The sequence below is a fragment of the Scardinius erythrophthalmus genome (genome assembly GCF_964197995.2).
Source record: "Scardinius erythrophthalmus genome assembly, chromosome: 19".
Lineage (NCBI taxonomy): Eukaryota > Metazoa > Chordata > Actinopteri > Cypriniformes > Leuciscidae > Scardinius > Scardinius erythrophthalmus.
In genome coordinates this window covers 8,564,865-8,591,737 of record NC_138239.1, presented here as the reverse complement: position 1 = coordinate 8,591,737, position 26,873 = coordinate 8,564,865, and the positions used below count along the sequence as shown (strand labels likewise).

The 26,873-nt window shown below is 37.6% G+C and overlaps 2 protein-coding genes across 7 annotated transcripts in view; both read right to left on the bottom strand.

Moving 5' to 3' along the window:
- Positions 1-396: 396 nt before the first annotated feature.
- Positions 397-18,704, bottom strand: dglucy (D-glutamate cyclase). Of its 2 annotated transcripts, XM_081347687.1 has the most exons (14): positions 18,630-18,704; positions 13,688-14,177; positions 12,490-12,617; positions 11,439-11,589; positions 9,996-10,194; positions 9,699-9,849; positions 8,144-8,266; positions 7,744-7,947; positions 6,260-6,520; positions 5,079-5,178; positions 4,294-4,442; positions 3,952-4,071; positions 2,490-2,644; positions 397-1,548 (listed from the first exon to the last, which is right to left on the bottom strand). In XM_081347687.1, exons 3-14 carry the CDS (start codon positions 12,587-12,589, stop codon positions 1,405-1,407), a joined length of 1,857 nt encoding a protein of 618 aa, XP_081203813.1. In that variant the 5' UTR covers positions 12,590-12,617; positions 13,688-14,177; positions 18,630-18,704; the 3' UTR covers positions 397-1,404. The 2 variants fall into 2 exon arrangements, with proteins under 2 accessions (XP_081203813.1, XP_081203812.1); XM_081347686.1 differs by lacking the exon at positions 13,688-14,177.
- A 61-nt stretch (positions 18,705-18,765) lies between these two features.
- The window catches only part of slc24a4a (solute carrier family 24 member 4a), a 54,991-nt gene continuing 46,883 nt past the window's right edge, over positions 18,766-26,873 (bottom strand). For all 5 annotated transcript variants that reach the window (XM_081347684.1, XM_081347683.1, XM_081347685.1 and 2 more), the window contains 4 exons: positions 24,139-24,253; positions 23,920-24,032; positions 23,756-23,821; positions 18,766-21,917 (listed from right to left, as the gene is read on the bottom strand). In XM_081347684.1, coding sequence (XP_081203810.1) covers positions 21,765-21,917; positions 23,756-23,821; positions 23,920-24,032; positions 24,139-24,253 — 447 coding nt within the window. In that variant the 3' untranslated portion in view covers positions 18,766-21,764. The remainder of the gene's footprint in view (positions 21,918-23,755; positions 23,822-23,919; positions 24,033-24,138; positions 24,254-26,873) is intronic.

The following is a 26,873-nucleotide window of genomic DNA, read 5'->3' as shown; positions in this document are numbered from 1 at the left end:
ACTGAGTCGTTATATATGATGTCGACTGAGTCGATGAAATGAATTGTTTTTCAAACTAGTCAAAAGCCGTTTCGTTGTGAACGTGAAGTCAAGACGAAACATTAGCATATTTTGAAGAATCAGTGGTTAAAATTCATCTTTTTTTATTATATCACTGCAGTATAATCCTAAACTTTTGAGTAGAAACTTTTAGGATTAGGCCTACAAGACACACGCACAGTAGACCAATCACAACAGACTGAGCTGTCTGGCCAATCAGAGCAGAGTAGCTTGCGGGAAGGAGGGATTTAGAGGGATTGATTCATCTGACGAGTCGTCTGAGAATCGTTGAAAATGTGGGGATGTGCAAAAGTATATTATGATAAAATTAAACAGTTTTTTTTTTTTTTTAGCTTTGATGCATGTAAACCTGTTGTTGAAGACTCCAAAACAACACCAGGAAACTTTAAAATAGCATAATTGGGGCACTTTAAAGATAGCTTGCTGGCGATATATATGCTACCAAAACCACACGAGATTCGGTAGCCGGGATTATTTTTTACAGACATGACGTATATCTGGTATTTTCCCGCGAAATCCGACCCCACAGCTCAACTTTTAATCATAGGTTTACATAGTGAATCGGTAGTTATAGGCCGGGCATTGCGGGCAATAATATGAATTTGAACACTATTTTCTCAATAATAGAATTCTATTCATTTTTAAGCACAATTTCTTCCATAGAGCAGCTTTTAAAACATGGTTGTCTAAATATTCATAAGGAAAAGTCCCCCAGTTAGATGTTAGAATATTTGTAATATCTGAAAAACAAAATTGTTCATTTATTCTTTTAAATCATTTATTTCCTAAAGCAAGAACATTTCTTTACAGTGAGAATCAACAGAGATTGTTTTATAAGGTGAGAGCACAAAAATTAAACACTAAAGACAATCTTCAATGTGAAATAAAGAAACAAAATGTTACCATGGCAGCTATTTCTATTCAACATTCTTGTATTCATCTGTGAGAATGTGTGTCGCCTTTGTCTTTTGGCTTGCTTAGTTGGAGGACATTTAATATTCAACAATATTATTGATCTGCCTGCATTGACATCTGAACAGAGCTTGAGGATGACATCACGTTTTTCTCCAGAATGGCTATATATATTAAATTAACTAAATTAATAATTGTTTTACAACAAAAATGAACCATCACTGAACTTACTTAAGATGGATTATGACGCCATTTTCTTCTAGAAACAAACTTTGTTTCAAAGCAGCTTTACAGTTATAAATAGAAAATAATGCAACAATCTGTATGGTAAAAAAACACTATATAAATGAAGGTGACTTGACTTGAGAATAGTAAAACATTGGCCACGGATCTGTATCTCAACTCCTGTGGCTATGTGATTACACATTGACATTAGGCAAGAGTGAGATGTCTAAGACGCTGTATGATGTCAGAATGGTGTGGATGAAAGGTCAATCCGTCCACCTCCAGTCCCAGGTTTGCCGTTTTACCACTGCGGACGCCATATTTCACCAAAATGTGGAGCATGTCTTCCTCCTGTTTTCAAATAGAAGAACCACGTCAAGGCATGTCTTCAATCTTTAGTAATGCATTCAGTGGTAATGGTCTTTTATTTTAAGCTACATGTGGGAGTGGGAATTTTAAAACAGGAAAAGTATTATTAAAATGTCAATCCCTAGCAGCCACTGAGGAGAAACAACATGATAGACACAGAAAATATTCAGGCTAGCAGGAAGGAATGTGAATACAGGGTTAACGGGCTGGATCCAGCAGTTGTGGCCGTGATAATTATACAGTATACTGGCAGAGGTTCTGAAGTGGTCAGCAGTTCACCGCAAATGTAAAAATGGCCTGTGCTGACAGGAAGCAGCACTGCGATGTGCCTGCAAGTTTTATACCAGTGGATTTCCATTGAAAACAAAATGGGATACAAAAATGTACAGTATGAGGACATAATGAGCCGTGAGACATGCATAAACCCTCGCAGTGCAGACACTCATGCTGCAACGAAACACTTTTTTGAGGAGGACAGATGTTTTAACTTTTTCCCGCCACTGACATAATTTTTCGTCATTTATGAGAGAACGCTTCCCGCCATTGACGGAATTTTCCGTTTTCACTCTTAATCGGTAGGGGGCGCTATCACATATTTAAAAACAGAGGTTCTGTTCTTTCTTTTGATATGTGGCATTTTCAGATATTCATACATAAACAGATATAGATAGATATATAGTGATGAGTAAGTTATATTTAGCGATATCAACAACAAGGAATGATAGTAAATAGAGATTCAAAACAAAGCTATATGGAGCTACAAATGGAAACCACTCAGCAGAGAGGAAAATTGTGAAAATAATACAAAATGCTGGTGGTGGCTGGCAACTTTAAAAAATAAAACGCTGGCGGGGAAAGAGTTAATGTTGGACTGAACTGAGCCACCATAATCACCAGCCATCATCATTAGAATACAGTGTTACCTTGGCTATGGTGGGCAGGCAGGAAGACCACAGGCTTTGTTGATCAGGTGTGGGTGACAAACCCAAACCTCTCTGGAGGTACCGCCAGTGTATTGGACAAAGATTCAAAACATACAGCGTGCAGGCGACAGCATAGCCACCCCAGTTAGACACTCCTGAACACATGAAGTGGACGTTAGTTATGCAAGGAAAAGATTGTTCATGGTACTCCTTCACTCAGGTCCAAATACATGCTTCTGCAGATAATAACATATAATGTTAAAATGAAATACATTAAATATTTTTGCGTTTTTCATTATTAATTTTGTAGGGAAATATTCTGGGTTAAAAACAGTAGAAGATCTGTTGACTATACTGTAGACTGTATGTGAATTGCTGTAATCTCAACCTCAATTTAAAAAAAAAAAAAAGTCTTGAAAGTTTTTTGTTAATCAAGATTATGGTGCAAAAGTGGTCAACACAGCTTAACTTATGTTAATTTAATTTACATATTGTTTTATAGTACCTAACGAACTGCTATCCAACTGAAATTAGAATTTAAGATTATTCTTAAAGGGGTGGTTGATTATGATTTCACTTTTCTAACTTTAGTTTGAGTGTAATGTTGCTGTTTGAGCTTAAACAACATCTGCAAAGTTACGACGCTCAAAGTTCAAAGCAAAGGGAGATATTTTATTTTAAAGAAATTGCTTTTTAAGGACTACAACAAACGCTGGTAGGGACTACAGGACATTCCTCCCGGGTTAGTGACATCACCAACCCTAAAATTTAAATAAACGCCGCCCCTGGAACACAATTTATAGATGATCAAGACAGAATATGCTAATCAATGACTAGAAGTCATCAACTAACAGAAATGTTCAGATGCCTGAATGTTCAGTATTCAGAAATGTTGTCTACATGTTGTCACTTCTTGAGTCTCTCCATTTTTGTCTGACTCCGGTTTGAACATAAAAGGATAAAAGTTTTAGAAATGTTCAGTTCCTGTGTGAGGTAATCGGAGCTGCTAAGAATGAGCTGTTGTAGCTCTGCCCTCTGTGCAGGGAGCAGCAGCTCATTTGCATTTAAAGGGACAGACACAAAAACTGTGCATTTTTGCTCACCCTCAAAAAGTAACAATTTTAACATGCTATATAAAAATATCTGTGGGGTATTTTGAGCTAAAACTTCACATACACACTCTGGGGACATCAAAGACTTATTTTACATCTTTTTCCATTTATAAACGTGCCTAAATGTCAACAAAATCTTGGACAACAAAATGAACGAATCACTCTCCGAGACAACTCGGTAGTCCCGAGTCATGTTAAAGATTCGTTCAAAATGAACGAATCGTTCATGACCGACCCATCACTACACCCAAGTTACATCCAGAGAGGGGGAAGTTTTGACTTCACGCTCCACCCATGGCTCTCCAGGAAGGATGTACTCATTATGTGGTCTCTGTGTGAGATGTGCTTACCTGCTGTGATGGCAAAATCAGCAGCCACGTCACATGCTATCAGGTTCCCATTAGGCATGTATGCTTTAACTGCTGCTTTGACTTTACCCATACCAAGCTCATTACCACCATCTCCGATCCCTGTACACACACACACACACACACACACACAATTAATCCTGTTAGGTAACAGATCTCATCACAACGCTCCCTAGTGCCAATCGTTAATTGGGAACTAAGTTGGTGATTCAAGCACTGTGATCGTTAAAATAGATCAGGATGTTCACTACGTCAGATCAAGCAACATTTGACAGTGTAAGTTAATCACGGATGTTTGTTGCTTAGGCGCTCTGGCTTTGTTACCAGTGGTAGTGATTCCCTCAATAGTGCTGGCAGTGGTGAAGAGATCGTCTATTGAGTCAACCAAATGCCTGATGTTCACCCCCCTCATGTTGTAGTAGTTCCCGTCTGCAGCCCGGCCGCTGCGCTCTATTGCCACCAAGTGGTCGAACCTTTGTAGTAGATATAGTAACAATTATGAGTTCAACTACATTCCATACACTTCCATTATAAGTTTTTCATAGAAAAAGTGAAACAAAATAATTATTTGAGGTAATCAATACTATGCCACAAATGTTGTTGATTAAGCTTAAGATGTACTGAATTTGGAATATTCCTTTAATAATGGATAATATGCAGTCATTTTCATAAAATAAACCCCCACATGGTCTCTAGTATCACCCTGAAGCGGGTTATTTTATGATAATGATTGGCTAAAAGTACATTATCCCTCTTATTACATGGGTAATCACCAAATAACTACATAAATGACATGACATGACATATTCAGTTGAGACGGAAGTGTGATGCGAGAGACATGAAGCTACCACAGTTATACTGTAAGAAATCGGTTATCTGACTGGGACAACAGTTAGTTATACAATTTAATTATGTACTATACTACTGTTTATAATATTCATTGTTACATAATGTGCTCAGTTTAACATAACTTTTTTTTAAATATACTAGGCAGTATACAGTATGCATTTGCAGTTGACGTCATTTTCAGCCATATTCTATCACATTTGATCTTAATAAATACCAAGAAAAAGCAGTGGATAGAAAATTAGACTGAACCACCATTACACCTGGGCTTTGTGGGATCTCCATCATGGCATAGGAAGTGAAGTGCTGAGTCAGGGCCTTTACTCTGGAAACTTACTACGGGAACTGGAGTCTTTATCACACCTGTTAGTGAATAACACACACACACACACACACACACACACACACACACACACACACACACACACACACACACACACACACACAATAACAATAACACCCTATTCTAATGTCATGTTTTCTGTCCTCACTGAAAGTGAAATGCTATGCAAAGCAACAAAAATCACAGCAAAACATATTTGATACATTTTCTTTATGAATAAAATTGTGAAATATTATTTAAAAAACGTTTTATATGTCTATTTGAATATATTTTAAAATATAATTTATTCCTGTGATGACAAAGCTGAATTTTCAGCATCATTACTCCAGTCTTCAGGGTTACACGATTATTATCAGTGTTGCTGCTTAATATTTTTGTGGAAACCTTGATTCTTGTTTCTGAGTAATAGAATTTAAAGATGTTTCCCCACTCAGTTTTGTAAAAGTATTAATTTCTTTCAAAAAATAAAAAAAAATCAATAAAAACTTACTGACCCCACACTTTTAAATGGTAGTGTGTATATGTGTATATGAGCTTGACTCTAATGCGTTTCACCAGCATTTTCATTAGCATATCAGCTCAAAATGTTAGGCTGCAAATCACGATACAATGGCTCTATATTTCCTGTTTAAAGCTGTTGTAAGTGATTCCAGTCATTCAGGGGCACTGGCCTTCAACATTTTAACCAACCACACACCCTCCACCCCCAAAACATGTCTGCAAAAGGAATGAGAGACAAAACGTTTGTGATTGGCTTAAAAAAAAAGTGCAGACAAGACTTTTCACATGGAAAACGTGGAAATATCAGGGAATTTAAAATGGTGATTTCCAAGAAATGTCATGGAAAATAATGGAAATTCATTGTTCGGTGAGTGTGGGAAATTTTTACTAAATGCAATTTCTGACATCTATTTTAGTGCAGTATCTATATCTGTTACTTTCATCACCTTTAATGTGAAGCAGATTTTGTAGCTGTGAGTTTCCATGGTGGGCTAACAACGAAACACGTGGCTAGTTATGTCGCTTTATCGCGTCTGACTAGCAAACCAGAGAATATCTCAAAAACACTAAATCAGCAACGATGAAGACCAAATGCGGCACCTTTCTTCACAGCATCCTGCATGATGTGCTGGTTCATCTCCAAAGCCCGCTCATCCGTCAAGATGACCACCTTCTTGCGGAGTGCCTGGAGCATAGCTGCCATGGCGATGGCCCCAGGTGGCCCATCAGTCTCTTCAGGGGGGCTGTGCATGTAGTGTGTGGGGAAGCCAGTAGTGATGAGAACAGAGGAGGAATGGGACAGAGATAGACAGGCCTTTAGGAGCTCGTCCTGCAAGAACAGGGCCCGAATACCCCTTGCACCTGCACACAGACCACAGACTTACACTGTATGCATCTTTAAAGTCATGATAAAACAGAAGTGGGGACAGATCACAGATTATAGAAAAAGGAAAACATTGGGCAACACTTTATGATACAAGTATATAGTAATGAAGTAATCATTTGCAAACTATTAGATGATAGTTAATTCATAGTAGTCTCTACATTGTTAATATATTAATAGGCTACATACAAATAGTGAGTTCTTCATTCATTGTCACTGTAATTAACCAATTTATTATTGTTTAATTAGCTCATATGTAAAGTGTTAGATAATGTTTTTTTATTCTTTGTTAACAACTTACTAACTGTAAATAGTCCTCACTTTAGATTAGGTCACATAAAATGTCATTTAGACATTATTTGCGTTAGAATTAAGGGTTTCTTAAAAATATTTATCTGAGGGATTTGATATGTAAAAGTGACATGGATATGGTGTTTTAGTATTTTATTAAACAGATAAAAATCACCATATGTAGTTCTCTAACAGAGTTCAATGTAAAGCATTAATGGCAGACACTTAGGCAGGCCACATTTATTAACGTTGCACAAATTTTTTTTTAGTAGTTGTGCTTATGTTGTCGTAGACTAACACTGATACCTAGTGGTGTGGATGTAGCATCACGCAAAGGCAAATATTTTTATTACAGTTAGCAATGCCACTATAGATGCATGTTTCCATGACATTAACTGAGAGGAAAATAAATTTTGATTTGTTCAAATAATGCATTCATTAATTTAGGTAAGTATCACATTTGTAACTGCTGATGGTCAAAAAAGGCACCAAACTGAACAAACTGTATGTTTCTAATTCATGTAAAGACTGTTGTTAAAGTCTTTAGAGACTTTTGCACTTGTTTCAGAATTAGTGAAGTTTGTTAGTCTTTCATAACTCCATTTGTATACTTCAAGTTTAAGTGCAAATTTCACAGTCAACCATAAAACAATGTCTGCCCTCATAAGATGACCAACTCCGTATAAAATATATACCATTTTATTAGACTACTAATATGATTGGAATCTTTATCTTATCCAAGTGAGCGTGAATGAAGTATTTTTTTTTTTTTTGTAAATTCAGTCAACTTAAGTGCTTTTTTTTTTAAATAAATTACTGACATTTTGTTGTATAAAAGACATTTCTTCATTGTAAGTGCATCTTAAGCATTCACATGCTTTTTTGGAGTCAAAACTGTGTTTCTTCATACCTGGGTCTTCGACAACGAGCTCCTCAATTGCTCGAATCTGTTGAACAGCTCTTTTGCTAGCCATACTGTAAAACTGAGGATTCTGGGAAATGCAGATTGTCAAAGGGCATTGTGCTGGCTCAAGTGTGAGGGGTGAAAGAGTTTCTGCCTTTTGATCAGTGATGAACATGCAGCCAGGAGAGTGTGTGAACGCTAGAGCGGCCTCTGCAACATTAAAAAACAAACGGTCATCATACAGTTCTCTTCCGACACACTGCATAAAAATGATCTGTGTATGCGGCAAAAATGACATTACTGTATGTAAATCGACAGCAAAGTTCCTCAATGATTTCAAAATATGGCACACTTCACCGTTAAGTCCATCTGTATTGTAATATTCAGGAGTTTGTTGAATTCTTACTGCAGCTCTGTACAGCCTCAACACCCGTGACCCCACAGGCCCAGAACACAGGCACATCACCAGAACACACTTTCACTGGGTCGCCATAGTCTGGTTGCGACAAGTCATCGATGCCCAGCAGCTCTGGAAGACAGAATCAAGGATGTTTTACGAGATGTTGAACTCTTTCCCCGCCATTGACTGAATTTTCCATCATTTATTATAATATATATATTTTTTTGACAATCCATGTTTTGACTTGTTATACAGTAGGGGCGCTATTATGCATCTTCTGAAAAATTACAGAATCTCTCCAGGTCAAAAAATCTGAAGAAACAAGAGAAATAATGCGATCATCAAACAGCATATTAATCAAAACAGCCTAACATTATGTTACAGAATGAAATGTCAACCCAGGAAGAACATAGATAGACCCTGTCTATCATTCTGAATCCGATCCAGCTTCTTGTTCATCATCTTTTTTTAATTTGCCAGCCAGCACCAGCATTTTTGATCATTTTCATATAAATTTATATAAATAAATACATATAAGATTTATATGTATTTATTTGTTTGTTTGTTTGTTTAAAAGCAGAGGCTCTGTTCTTTCTTTTGATATATTGAATGGTCAGATATTCATACAGCAAAATATTCTGAGGGCCATGAAAATTACCTGAAAATGTAAAAAATAAATATAAATACTGGCGCTGGCTGGCAACTTAAAAAAAAAGAACGAAAAATGCTGGTGGGGAAAGAACTAAAGAGGAGTTACGTATTTTCCACCTCCAAGCCCCTAAAATGTTAACAGTTCAAGTATGTTTAGACATGTTTTGATCAACACACGCTGCTGAGCTGAGTGTTACAGATGTGCTTTTTGGATCTAATTCCACCATTAGTCATCCTACATGAAACTTGGTATTTACATTGGCCTCAAAATGTATTATTTTTAAACAACACTTAAAATACGTATGAATCTCCATTTGTTATATAACAGCATATCAAACCCAGCGTCGTTATTGTTAACGAAAAAATATTAAAAATATATTTTCCGTTATTTGAAATAAAATAAAACATAACATTTGATGAAAAACAACTTCAACGAAAGCTCATATAATTATTAAAATTAAAACTGAAGATGGAAAAATATAAGCCAGTTCAAAATATTAATAAATAATATAATGGTATATAAATAATACTAAAATAACCAAGTGTAATTTATTTTAAAGAAATAAAGCACAAACACATTTTTCAAGTAAAACATTTAACAAAAAAAAAGCTACTGTATATACACTGAAAATAAAGACCAAAAAATTACTTTTACACCTTTTGGGTTGTCAAATGTTGCAGCACGGACAATGTTCCTAAGTAATGTAGTTAAACTGTGCGTAACAGGTCACGTGTGTGAACTTGAACACTGACTTCATATATACTAAAAATCGCCTTAAGGAAAGCATCATTCGTTTGCACATGCACCTTGCATCAATATTTTGTAAAACTTTGTCTAACTTGTCCAATTGTGTTGGTCCATTGTAAATGATTAGAGAGAAACGTTCATTATTTTGAAACAAGTACATACTAGGGTGTCCAATATGGACAGGGCCTCCATGTGCCAGTGGGATCACGTGTGTGCATTGAACCGCAGCATCCAGTTTGTCTTCTGGTACAGGTCTCATGCTCACCACCATCGGACAATCAAACTGACCTGCACTAATACAAGGTACTGATGTCTGAAAAAAACAGGAATAAGCACTTAGAGGATTTCCTTTTGCTCATTTTTACAATTTAAAAGATGGGAAAAAAGCAGACTCAAGCAAAATCAAGTAATACGCTGTCCTGCACGTGGATGTAATGCAGGCCTGGGGTGTCCACCGACCTTGTACATGCTGACATTTTTAACCTGTTCCACATTTCTCACTGGAACCCCAGCGGCCGTCAAGGCTGCTTCAAAGCCAAAACTACAGCCGAGGTAGAATGTGATCATGTCCGCAAGTTGAGGAGTGTAGGAGGATAAACTAGCGATCTTCTTCATTAGCTTGCCATTCTCAAACACACAATACTCTGGACAGTCCTCCCTGATTGAAAGACAGAACAAGCAAGTCTCTTCACTTATTTATCACACTTTCACCATCCATCATATGTCATTTACAGCAGGAAAGAGTTTGAATTAAACGCATGCGAAACATATATGGCCGGTTTCTAGGCTTCAACCTAGTCCCAGACTAAACTGAATGTTTGAGCTGTCTTCACTGAAAACAACTTGCCCTGATATATATCTTAAAAATACATTGTTTTGTCTCAAGATGCACATCAGTAATGTTTTTACCTAAGGCTCGTTTATAAAAGCTACTTATTTGTCAATTTAACTAAAGCCTAATCTAAGCCCTGTCTGTGAAACCGGGCCATAGTGAGGGATTATGGGTTGTGGATACTAAAGGTCCCAGCCTGTTTTTTATTCCCAGTCCCCTCTTGGTGTAATTATTAAATGACAAAATGATACTAGAACATTTAGAATCTTTTACACCCATACGTGACTAAACATAATCTGGTAAAAGTGCCATATTATTCCCTTTTACAGTCTTGATTTTGTTTTTTAAAATGAAACATTACTGCAGCACCTCTCTTCCCAGTCTGTCAGTAACGCTCTGGGCTGCGTTTCCTAAAAGCTTCATGTTGATCGTTGAGAATACCACCACAAATGTTCTCTACGATCAACTTAGATCGTGATGCTTTTGGGTGTTTAGTTGAAGTTCATGTCTCTATGAAGCCCCTCCTTCCGAAAAGTAAAATGTGCTCCAATTGGTCAGCTGGACCTGTGTGCTGTGATTGGTCAACCGCTTTGAGCATTTTTCAGAAAAGTTATTTCCCTTACCAGAACCACGAGTTTCAACTTACTACTAACGCAACTCAAACAGGCCAGGGTTGCTGCTCATTTTTTAAAGTCAAATTTAAGGCTTTTTAAGACCCATTTAAGACCTGAAGAAATCAAAAGTAACACCGTACACTAGGGGTGCGCAATATTTAAAAAATATATATCTCGATATTTTCATTCAGTTTTGTTGATAATAATAATAATAAGATGATATTTACTGATTGTGTTTTTGTGCTGGTGCCATGGCTAGAAGATATTCATATTTTTCATATTCTATACAGTGGTCAGTTCAAAGCAGTGACAGGAATAAAACAAATTTACTAAACGGGAAGAACAGCCCGTTTAGTAAATAGGTGGTGGAAAAAATAAAATGAGAATGAAATGAAATTTGAAAGTCTTGGTCAGGGGTTTTCAGTCTGTAAAGCCTCTGGTGTGAAGATACAGTACCTGATGTCAGATCCTGTGGCGAGGGAACAGCTCCATTCTCCACATTTGCTCCTGTACAGCAGAGGGAGCGGGCTGCTGTTAGCCCGACAAAACGCCTCAAAGTCATCAGCAAGATCCTTGTGCAAGATCACCACGTTAGCCTGTTGATATCCTGTCAGTAAACATCATTTTCTCTGTGAGATCCTGCAATTGTATCCATGCTTGCAGACTTTGTAAAATGAAATCTTACCTTTTTTTGTTGTTGTTGTTGCAGATTATGAATGTACAATTTGGTATGCAATAAATAAATTCCTCTAAAAATCATTTAAGATCCTACTGGAACAATGAACTGAAGTTTCAGCTTTCAATTTATATACAGTACAATTATATAGAATTCTTAGTACTCATATTTTATTCATTTAGAATCGGTTCAAAATTACATTAGCATTCCTTTAGGAGTAAATCATCCATCTTAGGAGCCAAAGTCTAAAAGTGAACATTCATGAGTGAAGTTCAACGGTGTCATAAGAGCAAAACAGTAGTCACAAGTTAGCTTTGCACTATATGCAGAATGGCATTCACATTATTTAAGTTTATTATCAATCTCTACTCATTTCTTTAGAGAAAATGAACACAATGTACTCTGTTAATGCATTTAAATGACATGAGTGCATAATTAGGTGAGGAGTGTTTGTAAGTTAAATGAATCCTCCAGTATAAAGCACACTCTTTTGTCAAGCAGAAATGTGCTTTGCTAACACAATGATAAAATCATAATAAAATTAAGAATTAAGGTAACATGGCATCTAACCATGATTTTTTTAACCTTTCATACCTGCTGCTATACCAGATGTGTTGTTAATATCCCGACTCTGCTGGCGGATAACAGTCCGCAGAGTACGCGGAGACAAACCCTCTGACTGCCACATGCTAATTCCTTTGCGTTACGGCAGCCAGACACTAGTATACAGCCAAGCTAGTTAATGATTTTAAGCTGGTGTAAACCCACTGTTGTAAAGATTAATGCATGATGGTGCATAGTAACTAACACCAAACCGTTTGTAAATCATACCTGGCCTCATGTTTGCTGCCCGGGTGCTGTGTTTCAGTCTGACAGCACGACGGAGAACAGTTCTCACACCCGCACATTTCAATCGCACTGCAGGGAACATTGTCACAGGGTCTGCAAATTATGATGTCCTGGAAATAGAGAAAACTTTCTTTCTTACTTTTCTTTCTTTATATAGCACTGCTAAATACAACTAAGATTGCCCAAAGTGCTTTACATGAAAATAAAAAGAATTAAAGATTAAACATACATACATATTAACAAATCTCACACCAGAGACACCACAGGCTAAAAACTGATTTCAAGGCCAGGAAATGTGTGTGCGCGTGTAATGCTAAAGTTTTTAAACTACCCAGATCTATAACACGGATGGATCTCTACTTGTCACGATAATATAAAACTCTCCTGATTTTAGAGTTACAATTACAGAAGAATAAATGAACGCATATTTTGTTACCTTTTTGAGCTTGGAAGGGTTCAGTTTGAGCAGATGTTTTATACCATCATCACTGTCCTCCTCAGAGCTCATTTCCCAGAACATTCAGCATCTGGCTCATATTCGCGACAGCATCTTCACTATCAAGTGACAGTGACACTGATATTTGACTGCCTTCAGTACTTGCTCTGCAGTAAATCACTGAGCCATTTCAAGTTTTGCTGATGGTACTTCCTATTCTCTTGTTTTCTGCCTGCCGTAACTGTGAGTGAAACGTCACTTCATCATTGTGTATCAAACACCAAGAAGGTTGAGGGGTAGTGAATAATGAGGTATGCGTTTAAGGGTTAAATAGTTTACATATATCGTGTATGTATCAATTCAATTTGACGTCTTTAGCTCATATAAGCGAAGACACGGACATGACATGGACATGAAGTTTTTCTTTTTCAACATTAAGATGTTATAATTTAAATCAGTGAGACCAGGGCTAAGTATAAGGTAAGCCTATCTGAGTCCAGCAATTACTTTTCCCCCTGTGACATTGTATGTTGGGTTCATTTTTATGCACAAAAATTCCAATATCATATTTTTGGCTATAGCTGTTAAGTAAACAAGTGAACACCACAGAACCATTACAGCATACATAGGAAAGATATCTATATAATAATGGTAGATCCTAACAAAGATGTTTTCTTAAAGGGGACCTATTATGTATAATTCACTTATATTACACAACCACCCTACATTGGTAAAAATCCTTACACTTATCCATCCACTGATATGTTTCCCATTAATCTGAAACAGTGTTTCAGAATGAGCCGTTCAGGAACATTGGAACAGGTCCCGCCCACGACTGGCGACAGAATCGGCCCTATTAGCTATTAGCTTAGCTCCTCCCCTGAGTGAGCTGTACACAGTCCGCCATGTTTATATCCTTGCCAGAGCATTTTTAACGGCAGCATTCAAGATACCAGAGAATGTCTAATATGGCGAGAAGTTTCACTCTCAGTACACTTCCGGCTTCTGAACTGGTTGTAGTTCCTCTCTGATTCCATATGAGGGCGCTCACAGGACGAGTGCAGAATGAATGGAGGTCTATGGCGCTATACCAATAAAAATCCACTTTTCTCAGGATATAATTTTTGATGACACGATGCCATCAAGCGGTATCTCCGGTCGTAATCAGTCCTTCACTGACCAATCAGCGTTCATTAGCAGAATGCTAGCGTGTTATGGGCAACAACAACTCAACCTGTAAGAAATCGAAAGGACATAAGTACTCGTTCATTCAACTTTCGACCTAAAACCCATGTTGAACTTGCAAAATCTACAATCAGATTTGAGATTTATCAACGGCAATCGAGTGAAAGAGACACATTTAGCCGTCTAGCCCCATAGACTCCCATTCATTTTGCACTCATGGCGATCGCCCCACAGTGGAACTCTGGTGGTACTACAACCAAAATTCGGTACAATAGGACTTAATAGGGAGTGGGCAGGCTCTCCGTAGACGGGCTCTGAAGATACTAAAGTTATTCAATCAAGAGCAGTGAGTGATTTTCTTTTGTTGTTTGATTCATTTTAACAGCATATTAGTAGGTACTGTATATTACGCTGCTTTCACTTTATTACACAGATGATCTAATAGACACATGAGATTTCTTTCCCTGCTTTTTACGTTCACAGAGATAACAGACTTTGTTTTTGTGAACTTTGTGTGTTTTTGACATGCCTTGTGTGTATTTGACAGTTTAAGTGCACCAAAATGTAAAATATAACTTAGTTTAATATTCACGGGATGTGCTGTCTTCCAGGCTTTCTGAGGATGCGTGCGTTTAGAAAACCATATATCAGAACAATTGTTATGGCTTTAAAAACACATGCAAATAATACTTTCGTGATGACGAAAAACTGCAATGTCACGTGAGCGTGAATGCGATAGAGATGATTGCCAAAAACGAACAAAACATCGGTTTGGCACGAGCTGTACAGGCTCCGCACGCTTCTGGACAGCGGGGTGGGGAGCAGAAGCTCATTTGCACTGAAAGATACAGGCACGAAAACAGCATGTTTTTGCTTTCACTTATAAATATAAATAATCTTGTGGTATTTTGAGCTGAAATTTCACAGACACTGGGGACACCTTAGACTTACATCTTGTAAAATAGGAAATAGGCCCCCTTTAAGTCAGGCTGTCAATTTTTACTAATGCAAGTTAGTACAGGTGTTTTAAGTTTTATAACCTACACTTATGATTAAATAAAATGTAGCATTTTTTCATGAATTTGTGTTTAATACATACATACATACATACATACATACATACATACATACATACAAATTTGGTTCACCTTAAAAAGTAAGCTATACGAAATGAAAGCCATAAATCAAAATTTGAGACTATCACAAAAAAAGAGCTTTTAGTGAGCTAGGCCACTAGGTGACATTCGTTCTACATTGATGATTCCTAAAGGACACTTGTTTACCACTTGACCTCACATCACAACACAGATTGATATCCTTTAAAAAAAAAAAAATTCTAAACATTGTGTACAGGATGTAAATTATTTTAAAACAGTGCATTAACAAACACTGAAGTTTCCTTAATTGTGTGTTCATTGGCTTTTCATTACAAAGGCCACAACTCCTGGTATACTTTTGATTTATTTGATACCTTCATCACAAATTAATACATTTTCACTACAAAATATAGATGATCTTAGCACAATTTTTCAGAAATCCTCAATGACAAAATTCATGACTGGAGAAATATTATGCTGGTGCATTTTGAAACTTTTAATAATCTTCTAATGCATGTCATTTCAGGTCTACTTTGAGTATGAATCATCAAATGCATTGAAAGAAAACAATATACAAGCACTGTAAAGGTTTTTACTGACTGGCTTTTCTCCTGTATGATTTCACACGAGTCTCTTCAGACCTTACTGTACATTTATGAGCTTTCAGAACTTCTGATTGAAGCTGTGTGTGACCTCCTAACTGAACTACTTTACACAAATTGAACATAGAAATAAAAACAGTATAAACAACAAAAATAAATAGGCCTAAAAGTTTTCTTTTAGTCGTATTAAAGCAATTTTAGACACGTTTTAGGACAAGGACAGACATGTCGGTGCACACATACACGCGTTACGTTATCAGCCTCTGGTTGTTACACTACTTGACGCCACATAGCCTACAAAACGAAAATAAAGCGTATATCTGCAGTGGAACGTACAGCTGAACGAAAATATACGCTGTCTAGAAGCGCACCGACACTTCTACGGAAGCCCTGAACCGCAACGTTAAAAAACAAAACAAAAAAAAATGGTATCATTGAGATTAAAGTCGAAGTCGAACCGCAACGTAAACAAAAAAAAAAAATCTGTAAAAAAAAAAAAAAAAAAAAAGCTATCATTTCGAGATTAAAGTCGAAATGTTTCGATAATAAAGTCGAAATGTTTCGAGATTAAAGTCGAAACATTGCCAGAATACAGTCTTCTGTAGAAGTTGCGTGTGTGTGCATTCATAACGGCGCGCGTCCACTGGTGCTGCATACATGGATTTCTCGGCGACGTCATCACTGCTTGCGCACGCAACCAGGAGGCAGAAAGACCCGCGGTCTTCGTACTGGAGTAAAGGCTTTAGGCTAGTAGCAGATAGTGGTGGTGTTGTTGTCGCTGAGTCAAAATACCAAGGAGTTGTTGCGTAATTTATTTACATGCAGGCCTATCTGTTGTGTTTTATCTGCTCATTTAAATTATACATGTTGCAAGTAATTCCAAATCTAGGCAAATGGAAGAGTGGGACAGAAGGAGGAAGTTGTATGTTATATTCTTTCTATTCATAATTTGACCAGCTGCACATGACCACATAACACGTAGTTGTAGCCTATGCATCAAGGGATTTGTACGCTCTAATCATTTCTCTTGTATACACACTTGCTTAAATAAGATAATTATGGCTATATATCAGGCCATACAATTGCTGGCCACTTCTTGTCATCCACAATCCAAAGATCGTCATGTATTGCGTAGGGATCCGGCAAGATCTCACTATTGCTGAGAGTAAGTTTTATTTATTCTTTTTGCCGCGTAGTTTTTCACCTATATTTAACAGCGCTTCGTCAGAAGTACAAATACAACAGCCGTTTTTTAAATCCTATCCAATGGTTGAAAGGAAAGGAGTAAACACGGTCACTAGTAGGTTGTGACGGCTGTCAATCAAAATGTGGAGCGGTGTATTCGTTCCATGTGTTTCCTGTCAGAAAACAAATAGATAATTTGGTCAATTTAAATTTAACAGAATTTATCAACTTGTTGCCTGCTGTGGTTGTTTTAATTCACACCTTTCTAAAAAATATGAACGTTTTTGGTTTAATATATTCTTAATATATAAGACTCAATGATCTAATTTCATGTTTTATATTTTATTTGTTCATTGTTTATTTTGTTGGGTTTTAGTTGGAGTTGGTCAGAACTGTTTAATAATAATAATAATAATAATAATAATAATAAATTATATATATGCTGTCTGCTGCCTTTGGGCTCAGTGATGTTGAATTTAAATGACATGTAAAATAAAGACATGTTATGTTACATAGTGATGTAATGATGTTTTCTGGAAGGAAAGAAACTAAAGAACAAAGAATTTTTATCAGCTGAAAGGCAGAATACAAATGTTTTTATTACATTAGATAAACATTATAGTTTCAGGTTATGTTTTGGTGTTGGTAACATGTCCCACACAAACTTTTAATCGTCCCACATTTGGTTTGTTTGATGGTGGTCACCCTAATTACATTACTAACTTAGTCTAACAAGATAATTCATTCATACATCACGGTATGTCCGGATTTTGATTCGTAAACAGTTGGACGTTTTACATAATGTTATGAAACAAACAAACAGAGCCAAATCTGAAATTGCTGTTTATTATTGAGTCAACAAGAAATTACAAACAATGTGAATATAGGTTAATTACAATGTTCTTTTACAGAATCGGCATAACAGCTAGCGTTTTTTTTTTTTTTTTGCCTCCTGGATGCGCGCGCATCCGGTATTGTTTGTATACAACAGAGCCATAGAGAGATTCCCTGAAATGATTGTAAAGCGCTTTTAAGTGTAGGCCTACAGTTAACATATGAAAGCGCTATATAAATGCCTCATTCATAAAGCTGGATATCTTGATCCAGTCTGAAAAGTGTTTTCGCCTGTAGGCTAAAGTCTATTCCGGCGCAGTATATTTTATAATGTCCTATAGCCTAATGCCATGTTGGTAGACCTGTAGATTTTCCTTTTGTTGAAAGGCAAGATAAAAGTAAAGCTATTACTTTGTGTAGATCTATTTTTTTACAGTCTATGGTGTAGATCCAGTTTACACACACACACACGCACGCATGAATGCCTGTGTGGCAATGTGAAATAACGGCAAGCACACACGCAGCTTCTACAGAAGACTGTATTCTGGTAATGTTTCGACTTTATTCTCGAAATGTTTAGACTTTAATCTCGAAATGCTAGATTATTTTTTTTTCACATAATTTTCTTTACGTTGCTGTTCAGGGCTTCCGTACACTTCCGTGTTTGGGACAACCAAACAAAATTTCACGCGACCTGCAGATTCAAACAAATCACAGATCTTTTCTATGCTATGTCGGATTTGGCAACCTAGCGAGGTTACCATAAGCATTTACAAAACTCACCCATCGCTGTGGATCAGAAGCGAATGCAGAAGGTCAACAGCGATTCTGTTGACACAAAATGGCCAAAACGGCACTACTGGTTTCATACACAAGAGGGCGCTACACACTCATTCAATGACAAGTCGGACACCCAAAAAACATTTATAAACTTCAATTTAATAGTTTTCTCCATACAATATTCGTATGATTCATATGGTTATTCATATTCTTTTTAGATTATTGCTTTACATTAAAATGCATTGGTTGGATACATCCATTGCTTGCAAGACAATACATTCAAGTTACACACCAACGTCTTGTGTTGAAAATCATTAAATCTGTACCTTACAGAAGGTTTCTTATATGCCGTTCCACTCACAGTGCAGCAGGTCACTTGTGAAGCAGTTGCGCATGTATCTGTGCATGTGTCTTTAATAAATCAAAAGACTGCATGATAAATTCTCATACTCGTGTGCATATTCATGCCTGACAGAGTCATTTGAAGCATTTTCCTTTAAGTTTCTGTCCTCTGAAGAGACATACAATGGAGAGTGCATATAAGACTACTCGTCTGAGAGTGCTATACAACTGGCAACAAAGACATCCCATCCGAAGAGACCCGATGAAACATTAATCAAACCACCCCAGAGGTCAGAGGTTTATAAAATACACTTGAATGTAAAAAAAAAAAAAAAAAAAATGTTTCCAGTTCAAATGGTAGCACTTACATCAAGCATGGCACAGATTATCTGCAACAGAGTCAATAGTAAAGGATAGTGTGCTGACAAGTATCATAAGTGTAGATTCAAATAAATCCAGTAGATGAATGCACAAAACTATTGCACTGGAAAAAAGAGAATTCCCAAAACAAACAGAACAAAAAAATAAGTACTAAATTACTGGCAGCATTTAATGCTAGAAAGACTTAACAATAAAACATGGTAACCAGGCATAGAAAGAAGCTTTCAATGCTCCTCCAACATTATGCATAATGGTGTATCTATTTCAGCTGAATAATGTAATCGTACAGATCACCACTGAAAAACACCACAGAACAAAGACGAAAGAAAAGAGTCATCAAGACAACACCGTCATTCCGCACAACACAAAGCCACAATAAACTAAAGTCGACATTCTACAGAATGGCAATTACGTGATGTCAGAATCTGCATGCTCATGTAACAGCGGTGGGCGATTTCAGCAGCTTTCACTAACTATGAAAATATAATCCCCATACTCAGCCCTCACCCACTGAGATTGCATATATTATATATAATGTGTACATCGAATACTGCAACACCTGTCGTTCTGCACACACAACAGCACCTCCTAGCACTTGACAATGACAGGATCTACGACTGACACAAGACACAAGAACGTGTTCCCCCTAAGCTCAAGTCCAGATCTCCTGAGCCCACTAGCAGCTGAACAGGGGTCCGGTAGCTGCTCTCAGGAGACCTGTCAAGAACATGTTCAGGTCATATTTCACTCCAAAGTACATTTTACCTCACTACTGTAATTCATCACGGCATAAATATATCTCATAATTACGCAAAAAACCCTAAACATTTTCATATTTCATTCTCAACCATAATGAGATTTTTTTTTTTTTTACCGTGAAGCATTTAAAATATATTTACATTTTAAAGTATAGATTTTAAATATCTATAAATCATGGTAATATTTTTGGGATTAAAAATGTGCTTAACTGCCATGGAAATAAATGTTGCAATGCATTTAATGGTCCTAAAACTTTACTTACTGTACTTGCACAATATCATTTATATGTTTTTCTTTTGATTTTAGGGTGAAATATGACCTGGGCACAATTTCTTGAGATTCATCCTTATAGGGACATGGACAGTGAGCTCACAAAGCTTTTGCCCTGCTTTAGAAATGGCTTCTTAGTGTCAAATCATGCATTACAGACAAACGGCAAAAAAGATCCAGAGAGGGAGGTACGGGTGCATTAGAAATAAAGAAAAAGTGGCCTCTTAGGTCACGTGTGTAAATCCATCCCCCACCCCTCATCTGTAAGGAAGCACTAGAAGTTCAAACAGGATCAGTGATGTTATATGTACATATAAACAACTAACACAGATTTATAGCATGTTTGCAAAATCCAGGATCTTCTGTGATGTCATCAGTATGTGTACGAAATATTAAAGCAGTCACAGTTGCCAGTCTCATCTTCCACACTGCTAAAAAAGCAAAGAGCGGTCCTGAGGGTCGTCTGCTCTGGTCTGAACGAGAGGTGAGGAGCAGCTTTTGATGTGTGCTTTATGATTGGTTCCATTCTCTAATGCAGGTCTGGAATGATAAAGGGAAACCAAAACATATCTAATTGTAGAGCTTCTGTTTCGGTGTGTCAGAAGCTGGTCGCCCTCGCTAACCTCTCCATTGGGCACCTGCCAGAAGCTCTCAGCAGGAAATATATTGTCCAGCTCATAAGGATTCCAGAACATCTTGCCCCCTGCTGCATGATCCATAACAGAAAATGCTTCACATCTGTTACGAGTCATATTTTCAAGAGTTTTCTTGGGTGTAACGAGCTGCGAGAATGACTTTCTTGCCCGAGGGCAGGGATTTCACGTCAGTTCCATCTTTTTCATCAAGGACACACTTACATTTTTTCGTACTGGAGGAAATAAATTAATTTGATATAGATGTTTTATTCCACATATAAAGTGCATTATATTCATGTTCATGTCATAGAGTGTCTTAAGGGAAGACAGAAATTAGAAAATGTAGATTGCTAATGCATATAGGAATGAGCAGCATTCTTTGTCATTGCTGTGTGTGTGCAGTTTGTGATGAAAGTGTACAGTCTGAATCCTCCAGCTCCAAACGATCCGGTAAAGACAATTACGAGCTGCATTGTGATTGTCCAAGGTTCAGAAGTAGAAGAATATCCAGTTATAAAGAGAGCTGCCAAGGAGAATTTCATTTCCTGGAATTGATAGAGAATGTGAACAGTCTACTGGGAAATGCAGTTCTTCCATTTGAATCACAGTGGTGTGAATGTGAAGTGGGAGACAGTGGTTTTCTTCAACAGTAGAGACTCAGTAAGGAGATTATACAGAGGAAACGGCAGAATCATTGGTGATTTTGGTTCCTGGAGGTATTTTGGTTCAAAGCCCATGAAAATCTCCTGGCCTACAGTTCCTCGAGGCACATGGGCAGGTTGACAAACGTGAAGACGTTATATTCGATCATGACGGAAAAGCAGAGGAAAATGACATACAGAACAAGTACGTACACGCCCAGCTTAAAGTCCAATCTCCACCTGTTCACATGGATCCCCAACACCTGAAGGTGGAGAACAAAATTAAGAGTTAAAAGCCAGAGCAAAACATCTTATATGCACAGCATGGACACTTAAACACTGTCATGCTGTAGCAGAACTGTAACTAAGTAGGGCTTGAAAAAAAAAAAAAAAAACTAGATTTTCCCATTTGTTTTGATCTTCATTTGAAACCCAAGATTGATGTTATACGTTATGCCTATTTTTAGTGGCTGTGTAAAAACGTACTTGTAAAGCGCTTCCAGTCCTGCACATGCTGCTACGCTCAACTGAATGCACTTAACTGCATAGTCGGTCGACCAATATATCGGTTTTAAAGATGAACGGTGTAACAATCATGTGAGGGCAAATGGGTACATAATAGTTGGACACATTTTAATTTATTTATTTTAAAAATACATTTTAAAAACAAGTTAATTTGACTACAATCCTCTTCTCTCCCTCTGCCTTTCTGTGATATATTTATCCAATTATCAACTGATAAGCCAAAACATTATGACCACGCACAGGTGAAGCGAAAAATGTTGATCATTTCAACAGTCACATCAAGGTCTGGGTGCATTAGATGGTAATCATTTCTCGTAGTCAACAAGCTGGATGCAAGAATAATGTGCAGGAGTCTCTTTGACAAGGGCCATATTGTTATGGCCAGACAAATGTGTCAAAGCATCTCTGAAACGGCAAGGTTAGTGGGGTGCTCTTGGTCAGCAGTGGTGAGAACCTACTGACAGTGGTCCGAGAAGGGACAAACCACAAACTGACAAAAGGGTGTTGAGCTCCCAAGGCTCATCGATGCATGAAGGCAACAAAGGCTATTCCATATAGTCTGAACCAACAGAAGGTCTACTGTGGCACGAGTCACAGAACATTTTAATGATGTTAAGGGAGGAAGGAAATGCGATGCCCTGGGCAATGTTCTGCAGGGAAATTTTGGGTTGTGATTTTCTACCTAAACATTGCTGCAGTTCCAAGATGGAACTGGCCTCTTTACGCAGGATAATGCACCCTGTTCACACTGCACACACTGTACAGGAATGGTTTGAGGAACATGGTGAAGAGTTCAAGGAGTTGCCCTGGCCTTCTCAATCTGATTGAGCATTTGTAGGATGTGCTGAACCAACAAGTTTGATCAATGGCAGCTCCACCTCGCAACTTGCGACACTTGAAGGATCTGTTGCTAATGTCTTGGTGCCAGATACCACAGTGACAGGACACATTCAGAGGTCTGGTAGAATTCATGGTTCAGTGGGTCTGCTTTGTTTTGTCAGGACCAACAGCCTATTAAGACAGGTGGGCATAATGTTTTGGCTGATCTTTATATATTTCATGACAACCTTTTTTTTTTTTACTGAGTTTATTGTAATAAATCACAAAACATTCTGAAGTCATTATTGCTAATTTTGTAATAAATTTCAGGTCTTTTAATATACAAAATATACTTTTTCCCCATTGAGTTTTTTTCCTCTTCAGATTTTTAAAACTATCAATGGATTAATCAGTTATTTGCCAAGTTTTTAATGTTATCTGTAAAATTCATTATTGGTCAATCTGTAGGATCCTGCAGTAAATCCAAATAGTGTAGCCTGATTCCCAAAACCAATGACCCTTAGGAGTAAGTTCTTTAGGTTCAAAGGAGTTCAAAAAGGAATCTACCTTAAATACTGTTCTGTATAATTTAAAATGTGCAGAGAGTAAATATTTTATATACACAAGCAATATTTACAGAAGTTAGGTCTTCACTGGAATTAGGAGGCCAAACTAAAACTTAAATAGGGTGACCACATATAGTACTTTTGGCCATGTAGTGTATTTGTGAGGTGAATTGTTCTTCACATTTACTCACGGTTAAAGCAACCGAACCTAGCAGCAGGACAACGGAGTAAACCAATCCTCTACTGTTGATCTGAACCTAAATAGGACACAAAAAATAAAAAGTCATTTTACAGTATTTGTGGGAGTGTGTGTGTGTGTGTGTGCACATGGTTGAGGAGTGACAAAGACAGATACCACAGAGCCGTAGTTGACAGCCATTGTCTGGATGCCCCAGGGAACGCCGAGCCCAACCAGGATATCAAAGACGTTGCTGCCAATCGAGTTCGAGACAGCCATGTCCCCCAGGCCTGAGCACATAAAGACACAAATCCAGAGTTGGAAAGTAAACTCATTGTGGATGAAATATAATCAAAGGTAAGAAAACCAAGAAAACAAAACAAAGGAGAGCTCTACCTTGTCGTGCGACAATAAGACTAGCTATGCAGTCAGGAACACTGGTGCCAGCAGCCAGGAAAGTTATACCCATAATGACATCTGGGATTCCAAGTGTGTATCCAACGATTGTGACCTGCACACAGCAACCCACATGAGAGCCTCAAAGAAATGCAGATGCTTAAAGGAATAGTGATGTAACATGGCTGCAAGCAGAATGACCTAAAACAGGGGTCAGCAAGCAACTTTGGCCGTGGGCCAATATTTTTTTTAACCAGTAGATGGCGGGCCAGCTACACAGAGTAGGACCATACGTCCTCTTTTTCCAGGTCATGTCCGGCCGGGATTTCGAGATCGCCCAAAATATCCGGGATTCGGCTTTTGCTTTCTCGTCGCCATTCATTTTGTTTACATGCACACCTTTTGATTCAATAGGACTGAATTAATTCCGATTGGTGAATCTGAATGTAGTGTTTACATGAACGCTAAACAAGTGATCGGTTGCTAAGAAAATTCCTGTGTTTTCGTCTCGATCGGGATCCGTGTGAAGCAGAATGCATGACCTGCAAAGCTGGCATGTACGTGTCAGTGTCAAATAATGTAATAATGTAAACATAATGAATGGTGACTGTAGAAAGCAAAAGCCGAATCCCGGATATTTTGGGCGATCTCGAAATCCCGGCCGGACATGACCTGGAAAAAGAGGACGTATGGTCACCCTACCTATGGATACAAATTAAATACTCTTATATAGACCTATAATCGCGGAATATGATGGGTCCGTCACCGTCCGTGGATCATTCGTTCAATTGTTTTTTCAAATATAAACCAAAAATAAAAAGATGAAAAACGACTTTTTCTGATTTTCTGATTGTGTTCAGATCAAAAATAGAAAAAATTAATTACTGGATTAGACAAATTTTAATTTTGATTTTTAATTTAACACCTTAGGCATATATCAAGGAAATCATTTTAAACAGATCAAGTACTATTGTGGTAACAGATTACAGCCATTTTAATAAAGGTGTGAATAGCAATCATACCTCGCAATCATTCGCTTACAGTCCGACTTTTGAACTTTATTCCTTTTTTTTTTTTTTTTTTTTATTCGGGACACACACATACACACCTAAGGTTTAAGGAGGTCTGTGCGGGACTGTTTTTTTTTCCGTCCCGCTCCCACAAGGTTCTATTCAGCAACCGCTTAAAATACACTCCGTGTTCACCCGCTTTATTTCCCGACCTGACGGGTCCACAAAATTTAGATCTCGTTTCCATAAATCTTACATTCAAATGTCTCTAATGGAAAGAATGAGATTAAGTAGCCTATAATAAATGCTATACAAAAATTGTGTTCGTGTCAATATAAATATTAGGCTATTTTAACATTGTACTGTCAGCAGAGAAAAAAAATGCCACAGAAAATAAATTATGAAATATAAATAGCCTAACATAAATTAAATAGGACAAAGCCTATCACTCAAATTTCTAAGCAACATAAACGAAAATCATATTGCCCTACTGACAAATGAAGTAGGCTATTTTCTGCCGAACTACTTCAAACATCCTTGCAAAAAAAATAATGTTGTTGACTGACATGGTTTCAGTACCAAACAGCTCCTCGGAGCTCGGTGTACAGGTGGTCAGAATTAAGTGCGGATACGCTGTCAAAAGATGTCGGGAGTTGGCTATTGTCAGTCAGACCGCACGCTCCGTCCAAAGTAGCCTACACCAGAGTTCTGACCGCTACCGTCTTTTGATGCGCGAATGGACACAAAGTGGTCAAGCGTAGACTATAACTAGACGCGGCAGGCACGAATTTGACGCGCTATTCGCGTCTGGTGTGAACGCACAGTTATACTTTAAAATGTAATCCCGCGCCGCATGATTCCACCTATGGGTGTTTCACACAGTATGCAGCGGTGAAATTACCGCGCGACTACGGCTTTTCTCAAGTAGTGGAAGAGTTTTGTGCAGCATTTAGGACTTCCAAAATAATCCGGCGGGCCAGAAAATATTGGGCCGCCAGTTGTCGTTCCCTGACCTAAAACAAGCCAAACTCAAAGAAATATTGAGTCAAAACAGAGACGTTTTCAAACTGGCGTCCGAGGGCCCCCCGGGGGTCTAAATAAACTTAAGGAAAAAATAAAACCGTTTTACAAAATACAAGGACAGTCAAAGTTAATGCATATTAAATTCAAGTTTATTTGTATAGAGCTTTTCACATATTGTTTCAAAGCAGCTTTACAAAAAATGTCCATATAGCACTAATCCTGTATACAGCTATAATATAGTATGTTATGTGGTTAGTTAACTTTAATTATGTGAATGGAATGTTTTTGAAGCTGCTGCCACCGATAACATCATAGATCAGTTTCTGTGAGGATATGTGCATTCCTACTAGGACATTTTTATCATTCAATAATGATAAGCCATGGTTTACAACAACACTCAGACAACTAAGTTCTTTCTTTGTCATGCCAAAGATGCTTACAGAAGTGGGGATAAAATCTTGTACAACCAGGGCAGAAACGCACTGACAAAGGAGATAAGAGTGGCTAAAATAAGCTACTATGAAAAGCTGAAAAAAAAAAAAAAAAGTTTTCATCCCAACAATCCGGCATCAGTCTGGACAGGCCACTGCCCCGATCTATGGAGAATCGACAGCTGGCTGAGGATCTAAACGGGTTTTACTGTAGCTCTGAAAAACCCAGTCACACCACTCCCCTGCTCTGATCTGCATTTCACACATACAC